Genomic DNA, 9,660 nt, shown 5'->3' with positions numbered 1-9,660 from the left:
ACCCCCATTAGATAGCATGGTATCCATAGACTTGGATTCGAAGATCCACCACAACTAGCATCACATCCACAAAGACCACAAGACCTCAAGCTCTCTTCCTCCCACCCCGAGCACAGTCCACCACCACTCCCACTTCCAAATGTCCCTCCTTTCCACCATCTCCTCCTCCTCCAATTCCCTTCACCTCCTCCACCACCACAATCACCTCTCTTCCCTTGCCAGCTTCCATTCTTCTTCTTCTTCTTCTTCTTCCTCCATTATCCTTTCACCTCTTCACATTCCCAGACATGGCCTCAAAGCAACAAAATTCACCATCACTGCTTCCACTTCTCCTCCTCCTTCCATAAGCAAATCCACAGCTTCTCCTACCCAGTCCTTCAGAAAGAGGTCTCCCAAGGACGTCAACGTCCTTGTGACCGGCTCCACAGGCTACATCGGCAAGTTCGTGGTGCGCGAGCTCTGCCGTCGCGGCTTCAACGTGGTGGCGGTCGCGCGCGAGCGGAGCGGCATCCGCGGCCGCGACGACAAGGCGCGAGCCGCCGGGCAACTGGCCGGCGCCACCGTGTGCTTCGCGGATGTCACTGATCCCGACGCCCTTGGCCGCGCCCTCGACGCCCTTGGCCGCCCCGTCGACGCCGTCGTCTGCTGCCTCGCCAGCCGTGGCGGCGGCATCAGCGACTCGTGGAAGGTCGACTATGGCGCCTCCAGGAACAGCCTCCTTGCGGGGCGCCGCCTCGGCGCCTCCCACTTCGTCCTCCTCTCAGCCATCTGCGTCCAAAAGCCGCTCCTCGAGTTCCAGCGCGCCAAGCTCAAGTTCGAGGCCGAGCTCGTCGAGGAGGCGGCCGCCGACCCCGGCTTCACCTACAGCGTTGTGCGCCCCACCGCGTTCTTCAAGAGCCTGGGCGGGCAGGTGGAGACGGTGAAGGACGGGAAGCCGTACGTGATGTTCGGCGACGGGCGGCTGTGCGCCTGCAAGCCCATCAGCGAGGCAGACCTCGCGGCCTTCATAGCCGATTGTGTCATGGACGAGGACAAGGCCTGCAAAATTCTGCCCATTGGGGGGCCAGGGAAGGCCTTGACGCCATTGGAGCAGGGGCAGCTGCTCTTTAAGTTGCTCGGCCGGGAGCCTAAATTCTTCAAGGTGCCCATAGAAGTGATGGACTTCGTGATCGGAGTCCTTGATTTCCTTGCAAAGCTATTTCCATCATTGGAGGATGCAGCGGAATTTGGCAAGATCGGCCGGTATTATGCAGCAGAGAGCATGCTGGTGTTGGATCCGGAGACAGGGGAATACAGTGCAGAGAAGACACCGAGCTACGGGAAGGATACATTGGAAGGATTCTTTGCAAAGGTGATCAGAGAAGGAATGGCTGGCCAGGAATTGGGGGAACAAACCATCATCTGAGTTCTCAGGCTTTGTGAATTTACTGGTACAAGAAGTGAAGAAGGCCTTCTCACTCTACTGCTAGTTCCACTGGTAAAGGTTTATGGCACATTCTTCTTGTACTATGTTTGCTTGTAAGACTCTCAAATGCTTCTGAATGCCATAAGATTTTAGCAAATTTTGTTGTATGACATGCATTTGTCAAGCATTAGAAGCTGAACATGATTGTGATTTTCTTTGATTGGTAATGCTATGATATTATAGATGACATCTTTTTCTCTCCTTGTTCTTAAGCCATTCAGGTCTACTTACAGATATAGGTGCCTTAATTAGCAAACTTACTGTATGCATAATGTTATTAATGTACTGTGTCAAGCCACATTGTCGAAAGGGAATAAGAAATTTGTCATTGATGAAGTTTTTGATTTTATATGAAGCAGATATAGGTATATCTTGTTGATGTTTTCTCTGGTTGACTGTTTTGATCAAAGGAAAAAACTACTCCCTTATGAACATACTCTCATGCTCAGCGTTGTCTTGCTTTAAGAAAGTGCGCATGAACTAATGAACATTCTCTCATGATGTTCTTTAGTGTTTTCCCTGAATAAAATAAATGTCAGCCACTAATGTTAGTGAAATTAGTCATCTTTCATCAAAATGCCTTCATCAGTTCTCTACATGTGCCTCTTGAATTGGTAGAAAAATTAGCACTTAAGCTTTACTCTCTTTCTCACATTTAACCATCTTAAGTAGGTGAAAGTTCTATATAGTGTTCCCTTCGTATCTATCTATCTATCTATCTATCTATCTATCTATCTATCTATCTATCTATCTATCTATGTAATCAATTTATGGAAGAAAGTCAGTAAGTCGCTGCTATATCTGATTGTCCAATGTAGACAATATTTATGGAAGGAAATAATGAAATTTTAGTCTATTGCTTGGTTTCATGATTACCAGTCTTGCTTATTCATTGTTTAGCTATAGTATTACTAGGATCAAACATAAGTTGCTCATGCATGTAACTTGGTTTTACTTGTTTAAACCAGCTGTTAGCATGCAGTTAAGCACATCTTCCGATTTCATTTCAGCTTATTGATCCTTCCAACTACCCATACCATCACCACAAACACACAAGTTAATGGTGCATTATGATTATTGAGTATGGTTTTGTAAATATCTCGCGAAGTTGATCACTAATACATTACTTATTGCAGACAGGATTAGGATTCCATGTTCTGCCGCTCACTCTGATACCAATCTTGGCGTGGTCCATGACCCCATGGAGTGCACCTCTCTTCCATGTCAATGTTTTACTGGGTGATTGATTTGCCGTGCTCATCTACCGGTTATTAAACGGTACTTATTCATGATCAAGCAGTACAAAGAGTACTTGCTATAAAATATTTTCTATTGGTTTATTAAATGAAATGATTATTAGTCATGTCAATATGGTGACAATAGAGTTTTTTTTGCCTCTACTCAGCAGTGTATTTGGGACAAGAAAGAGTGAGTTTGTGTTCACTTTGAATGAGATTCTAAATTGTATTCCTAATGCTTCTTCTCAAGGTTTTTTTGGCTTCACATACAATATGTCATTAACAGCTTCTGAGATTCTTTTCAAGTATGCCAAATGTTTGTGAATGAATTCCAATTGCTTAATTTAATGATGAAAATGAAGACAATAAAGTATTGCTAGACGAAAAATGAAGCCGGTCTGCAATTGAAGCCTTTGTGTGTTTAATGAATCCAATACCTGTAATGATGCATGGTGCACTTTTAGTTGATGGGTAGGAAGTTTACACTGTTTGTAATACATGCAGCAGCACCAGTATCAAACTTCTATACAGGTTTTGGAACATTAGATGAGTTATATCTTAAACGATCATTTTGTCGTAGAAGTTCCATAAACTGTGTATTCATTAACACATGATTTAGTTGATTTTGCCTAATCCGTGCAGCATCTCGAGTTAGATTTACTTGCAAAGGGGTCATAGTGTTGGCACGCACACCTTCAAGAGAAAAGAAATGCGCAAACAAACTATCTTATTTCGCTCTGTCGAAGCACACAAATTTGTGATCACTTTATTATCACAAAGGATATAACACAAGCTTAGAAGCATCCCACAACAAAGGATCTAAGATTAGTCGGCCGCATCCCACAACAAAGGATAAATTGTAGATCTTTTCCTTCAGAAAATCCTGTGTATTCCATAAAACTAAGGGTTAATAAAAAATACTGGAAAAAAGAAAAGATTCAAGTTCCTCTCTTCCACAGTCAACTAGAATTGTCTCATTGTATGCAAACATTCAACAAGAACAATATCCGTACTTTCAGCTGAATCATGCATGACAGTGCTCATAGAGATGGTTTTATCATACAGAACTTTGATAAACACACCAAGCACCAGCATTCAATATAACATCAATTCACCATAATATATGATGAAGCCTATGTATTAAGTTATCATACAGGAAGAGCACAACCAAATTCTAGACCGACAAATCCAATTTCTGGAATAAGTTCAGAGACATTGGACAGGTGTCTGGCTAACTCATCAATCCCAAATGGAACCCAATCACTGAGGATCTGTGGGGGGAGATATCATGCGAGTGTTGTAAGATTGGCAGTGACTGCACTTCTGGCCAATGATGTGGTAAAAGACTTCGGTGGTGTCGTTACAGTCGTTGCAGAGGATCCAAACCTGTGAAATCACAGCAAATTAATGCCTCATCTGTAACAAGCACTAGAAGATCAACAACAAAGGAAACTGTTAGATCAAACTCAAACAAAGACTGTTTGCAAGTGCTGGATGGGAACTGTTCTGAGCCACAAAAGAAAACTTATTTGAAGTGTAGATTACAAACCGTCAGAAAAGATCAATAAGTTGGTCATTATCACATAAATTTGCAATAGGCAAAAATCTTACTCTTTTTCAGATTCTCTTACTTAGTATCATGATGCAAACATCACCTTTGTTTATGTTTTATTATTCTGTATACCAGTCTCTTCATAGGCGTAAGTTTCCTTGTTCTTGCTTGTACAGAAACTGTGGTTATTATATTCATTTAACAGTTCAAAGTTGAAGTGGAATTGGATATATGTATCGGCCAGTTGATGCATCATGTATTATCATTACTTCAGTATGGTTCATATATGCAAATTACCAGCATGGGATAGACTAGCAATTACTGGTTGGAACAATCAGTACATTTTGGTAATTGAATCCTCGGTCCAGAAATTAGTGTGTTCGGATTATTACATAAAAGAAAATCAAGTTACATGATCTGATGGTATTCTGTGCCATATATGCTATAAGCATTGCAGCCACTGAAATTTCAAAATGTCTAAGTCTCACTCCAACAATTTGTAAGGACCACAATAAGAGACAGATAGCACTGACCTTTCTTGTTCTGTAATCCTCTGGCATGGCTGTTTCTTCTATCTGCAAAATAGAAAATTTTAATTTCTTAGGACATCAATTAATCTGAAAGAGAAGACACTATATGAATCTGTATCTATCCGTAAGAGTGAGAAATACTGATTAAAACATAAGTTAATACTTGGGAAACCTTCTTATGACCCTACTTAAATCATAAACCAAAACCTGTACAAGTCAATAGAAGACCATAAAAGTTTTTAACATCAGATCAAGTCATTGCACGGGCCATGATTATTTGCAAGTCAATTAGATAGACAAGAAGCCGGCATAGACCATACGCTCTAAGAGGAGACATCCAACATTGCGATATCGTCTATCTATGAAGCATTTCAAAGGCCATTACACAAACAGTTAAGATATCATGGCTTGTTGCTGTAATTTTCAGTCACATGTCTACCATGAGACTGCAAGCGAGCCGCCTTACACTAACAATTACTTAGATCTTAACGTGTCTGCTACTTGGTGATTAGATATATACCACAGTGTGATAACAGAGTTGTCGAATCCAAAACTAAACAACATTTTATCTTCAAGCTCTAGAAAATGGTGAATTCAAGCGCAGACACCAGACATGATGTCTAATGCTTTCTCGATGTAATGATAACATCATGGAGGTATCTAGCTAGCCGGATCAAGGCAGCTGCTAGATCCTTCTGCTGAGGAGGTTGCATACCAAGGGACTTCCAACATACAAGGAGTTTGGAACCTCCCTATTCCAATATCTGCAGATCTAATGAATGTTCCACATGGATAAGACATATTCATGGCTCCCCTATGGTTTTTTCTGTAGAAACACATTATCAGATCTCTAAATGAAGTGTGATGAATAAATTTGTTGTGCTCTCAGATATACTTGGTTAGAGATCTCTGTTCAGAAGCATGAAACATTTTTAACACTTAGTGTAACGCTCTATTTCAGGACATTCCAACCAAAGAAGAAGAGAAATCTAGATTTCTTATTGTTAACATTAAGATTTGGTTTCTTTGGTATGTTTGGATCATAAGATATGACAACCAGAATATCTGGAGTCCTAGGGCTCATCTCAGTGGAGTTTCCATCCATGATAACATTTCATATATGCTTGGACTTGAGAAATCAATGGATCATGGTTAAGTGGTTCAATCTTCTATGGCTATTTTTGATAACATTTCATGTGAGGGAAGTTTGCTGCTCTCATCATTCAGTAAAAAAAAAAGAAATGTTACTCACTATAACCACTTCAGTATGAGTGGAGCTTGAAACTCAAAATATGAAAACGACATCTTTACATAATCATATTATTGGCACAAATTAATTTATAATAACTCAAGCATCGATATTATGTCTTCTGAATTAATTAACAAGGGAAAAAAAAATTCAATGCATATATATCCAACAGTTTCTATATAAGAACAGTGAATTATATTTTCTCTTACCTCCTCATCCATCTTCCTCCATATTTTTGACATGTCAATTACTGACTTGGAGCATATGGGACAACAGTATCTATATCTCATGATAAACAGAAGTAATTAGCTCAAGATACCCAAGTCTAAAAGCAATTCAAAATTCTTAGTTAATTAAATAGCATCGAGAATTACTTGTCATGATTCAACATCTCACTGAGACAATCTGAGTGCATTGTGTGCCCACATTTCAATACAGTTGTTTCTTTCAACGAGTCGAAGAGATACTGCATCAAAGTTTCTAACAGTGAGACATCCTTCAAATTTTAAAACCAAAAGAAACAATGCATCAATATATAAACCTCATAACATATGGAACAATGATGTCTCATTGAGTTTTCAACACATGAATGCTTGTTGAGCAAGCCAAAAGAGTAGCAGGACCCTGTACGCATGTCAAAAAATCAGATCCAATGGATTAACATATCAGTAGAAAAAAGGAGTTGATATATAAAGAGGTGAGTCAAAACTTGGACCAATTCATGTGTACAGACTTTCTTAATGACGATGACTAATGACACAAATGCTAGCTAGTTAACTTCATCCTTTGATGAAGACAAATCCACAAACCTAATAGCGTCACATGAGAAATGAGATAAGCACAAATAAATACAAGTTAAGAGATTTTATAATCATTAGTTGCTCTTGTTTTCCAGAATATATAGTTCTCAGACCTAAATTATGAGCTCTAATAGCTTTTAATCGGGCTTGGATATATAACTAATCTCAAAGAAATGTTTGTTTGTTTTTTTTTGCTACAAATGTCCTAGGATTGATCCAGATTTCATTGATTAATTAAGGCACGCTACAATCCTGCAGGGATTGATCAAGACACTCGTGAAGTCTGATATATGGAACACTAAAAAACCCTGCAAGTCCTAAGCAACTATCAGATCCCACAAATTTGCACAGTCCAGAACTCCAGATATGGTGAAGAAAATGCTTGATTTTTGACCAACTTACAGTATGAAGTTCACTTTTACAAGAAGATCAACTAGAAATCCAGTTCTTAAGATAGTTGTTTCACAAGATCATGCAGACCCATAAACAACTGAGTTCAAGAGGCACTCATATTGGAGGCCTAAGGGACCAAGAATCAAACACCTCATTAGCAAGAATACAGAAATGAAGAACCAAATCATATAAACTATTTTTCACATTGTATAAGCATGAACGACAAGAAACTAAGATCCATCCCCACTAAAAGGAAAGCAATATATCATCTTCAAAAGAAATCTGACTGCTTTCCGTTACGAAGGAAAAAGATATTGAACTGTTTAAATAGAAGAACCAAGCAATGGCTCAGACCAAAACCAAAGAACAACTTCAAAATCTTCCTTTTGTCCCAAGACCACTTAAACATCATGCAGACAACGAAATGCATCATGGCTATTCTCCATCACATTTCTGGGCCTTCAGAGGACTGCATTAAGCTGGGGAAAATTTTCGAGTAAGATGAGATGAACATACCACATTTCTGGCAGTGGAAGAAGTTCTCTCTGCCACCAACTCTGCTCGAGTATGCACAAGCTTGAATCATTCTACCAACTTCTCTATGTGCAGTACCAAGCAAGATAAAAAAACAGATGTAAGGCTAACCTGCAGATACCGCAATCCTCGCAATGGTAATGCCCTTTGTCAACCTGAGAAAACAAAAACAATAGGCATAAGAAAACGATCAAACCGGAAACAATCAGAAAGCTCATAGATCATCAAGTTTACATCGTCATCGTAAAATCTGCACACTACACAGAAGTACTCCCCCATGTTGACCCCACAATTCGAGCACACTTGTGCAACCTGTAAAAGAACAAGTGCAATCCAAACTCGTCTTGTAAACCAAAAAGATAATAACAATAATTAATATAAAAAAAAAAAGAAAGACTAATCAACTCTCACCGGTTGCTCGGTGTCGCAAACCACACAAATTACCTGCAGAATCAGATCATAGATATGAACCTAAGCCGCTCAAAACCCTCATGAACGAAACAGAATAAGCAAGGAATCGGAACTCACCGTTTGAACATCGAAGCGGCAGATTTCATGTCGATCCTTCTGAATCCAGAAAACCAAAATTTCCCCAAAAGAGAGACGACAAATTCTTAAAACTCGTACTAAACAAATACTTAAAACTCGTACTGACAGAGATTCGGGTACCGTAGACTCGTTATGGCAGTGGCGGCAGCAAAAGATCTCATTGCAGCATGGCGCTCGAATCTTGCACCTCCTCTTGTAGTGCTTGCACCTGAGCAACATCCCAAGAACAAACAACTCACGAACTCAAAACAGAAGCTTTAGAACATATCAAACAAAGACAACAATAGATTCAGCAAACAAACCCGTAACCCATCTTCCCGAAGCCCAGTCGAGCATCATCAGCGGAGGCCTCCATTCCCGAGAGAGCTTCTACGCAATCCAGGAGAAGAGGGAATGGTGCAGAATCTCAATCCAAGACTGTTCATATATAGGAACATAAAGGTGAGACCTTTATTGATCATGGATTATAATAATGGTGGAAACAACAAGTTTTTTCCTTTTTTTTTTTTCTAATAACAAGTTACTTGAATAAAAGATTGGTGGGTGCATCAATTTGCATACAAAAAGTGTGGAGCTAAAGACCAAGACAAGAACACCTTGTGGTTTTTATCTTCTAAACAAAGAGGAAATTTTAGTAGGGGGAGTTGAGCTCATGTGGGGGAGTCAAAGGGTCTTCATAGGTGTTTGGTGCAATGTCATACAATTAATTTGGAAATAAATTATACAGATGAATTCAAGAAATTCACAAGAGAATACTATTTCGAGGATTCCACATCTTGACAATCAATTCGAGAAGGATCCATCTTATAATGATGCAAAGATCTAAGGCTAGAAGAAAAATTATACAGATATAGACTACAGTGCATTACAAAATTCTTGAAGCTGCCAAAACACAGAGCATTCAGAATGAAATATATCTTTAAAGTACAGAGCATTCAGAATGAGAGGATGAAATATATTTTGGTCGATGTGTCTTCATACAAGAATGATGACATGTTTACAAGAACAACTTATTGGCAGGAGTTGAGTGTTCCAGACTGAAATCTTTAAAGGCATTTGTTGGGCTGCTGTTTGAGAAGAGATAGAGAGAGAATTAGGAGTAATTGTTGCCTCTATCTTGGACCAACCAGGTTATCTTCTTTCTATCTTCTCATCTCCTATTGGTCCTGGGTTTTGTATTGCAGAGTGGGGGAATGAACCTTGGGAGTGATGACATGGGATGGCAGACACTGGAAGGCACCCTTGTGATAAGCTTTGGCTGCTTGCTTGTTGGGTAGCATGTCATGTGAACTCAACAATAAGTCTTCTTTCTTCGAGTCGAAAACCCAGGGGACCTCTGTTCTTGATACA

General features: G+C 39.8%; 2 protein-coding genes across 5 annotated transcripts; one reads left to right on the top strand and one right to left on the bottom strand.

Moving 5' to 3' along the window:
• The first annotated feature begins 37 nt into the window (after window positions 1-37).
• On the top strand, window positions 38-2,952 carry LOC135619684 (divinyl chlorophyllide a 8-vinyl-reductase, chloroplastic-like). 2 transcript variants are annotated; one of them, XM_065121938.1, is made up of 2 exons: window positions 38-1,477; window positions 2,606-2,952. In XM_065121938.1, exon 1 carries the CDS (start codon window positions 140-142, stop codon window positions 1,403-1,405), a length of 1,266 nt encoding a protein of 421 aa, XP_064978010.1. In that variant the 5' UTR covers window positions 38-139; the 3' UTR covers window positions 1,406-1,477; window positions 2,606-2,952. The 2 variants fall into 2 exon arrangements, with proteins under 2 accessions (XP_064978010.1, XP_064978008.1); XM_065121936.1 differs by having other exon boundaries at window positions 39-1,477; window positions 2,602-2,952.
• Window positions 2,953-3,693: 741 nt separating this feature from the next.
• On the bottom strand, window positions 3,694-9,325 carry LOC103995346 (E3 ubiquitin-protein ligase MIEL1). 3 transcript variants are annotated; one of them, XM_018829860.2, is made up of 13 exons: window positions 9,292-9,325; window positions 8,613-8,727; window positions 8,431-8,518; window positions 8,290-8,328; window positions 8,173-8,205; window positions 7,996-8,073; window positions 7,873-7,916; window positions 7,744-7,784; window positions 6,576-6,658; window positions 6,409-6,500; window positions 6,244-6,313; window positions 4,789-4,830; window positions 3,694-4,089 (listed from the first exon to the last, which is right to left on the bottom strand). In XM_018829860.2, exons 2-13 carry the CDS (start codon window positions 8,663-8,665, stop codon window positions 3,964-3,966), a joined length of 789 nt encoding a protein of 262 aa, XP_018685405.2. In that variant the 5' UTR covers window positions 8,666-8,727; window positions 9,292-9,325; the 3' UTR covers window positions 3,694-3,963. The 3 variants fall into 3 exon arrangements, with proteins under 3 accessions (XP_018685405.2, XP_064978007.1, XP_009414189.2); XM_065121935.1 differs by having other exon boundaries at window positions 9,180-9,292; XM_009415914.3 differs by lacking the exon at window positions 9,292-9,325 and adding an exon at window positions 8,907-8,981.
• Between the last annotated feature and the right edge of the window lie 335 nt (window positions 9,326-9,660).

The sequence above is a fragment of the Musa acuminata genome, chromosome BXJ2-8, assembly GCF_036884655.1.
Source record: "Musa acuminata AAA Group cultivar baxijiao chromosome BXJ2-8, Cavendish_Baxijiao_AAA, whole genome shotgun sequence".
NCBI classification, from domain to species: Eukaryota; Viridiplantae; Streptophyta; class Magnoliopsida; order Zingiberales; family Musaceae; genus Musa; species Musa acuminata.
This window is presented reverse-complemented; position numbering and strand designations above follow the sequence as displayed.

Excerpts from the sequence above, each read along its gene's own strand:
- LOC135619684 (XM_065121938.1), top strand. The coding sequence starts at position 140 with ATGTCCCTCCTTTCCACCATCTCCTCCTCCTCCAATTCCCTTCACCTC.
- LOC103995346 (XM_018829860.2), bottom strand. The coding sequence starts at position 8,665 with ATGGAGGCCTCCGCTGATGATGCTCGACTGGGCTTCGGGAAGATGGGT. Across the intron at positions 8,206-8,289 it reads GCCGCTTCGATGTTCAAACG|GTAATTTGTGTGGTTTGCGA; the intron begins GTGAGTTCCGAT and ends CTGATTCTGCAG. Across the intron at positions 6,501-6,575 it reads ATTGTTCCATATGTTATGAG|TATCTCTTCGACTCGTTGAA; the intron begins GTTTATATATTG and ends ACTTTGATGCAG.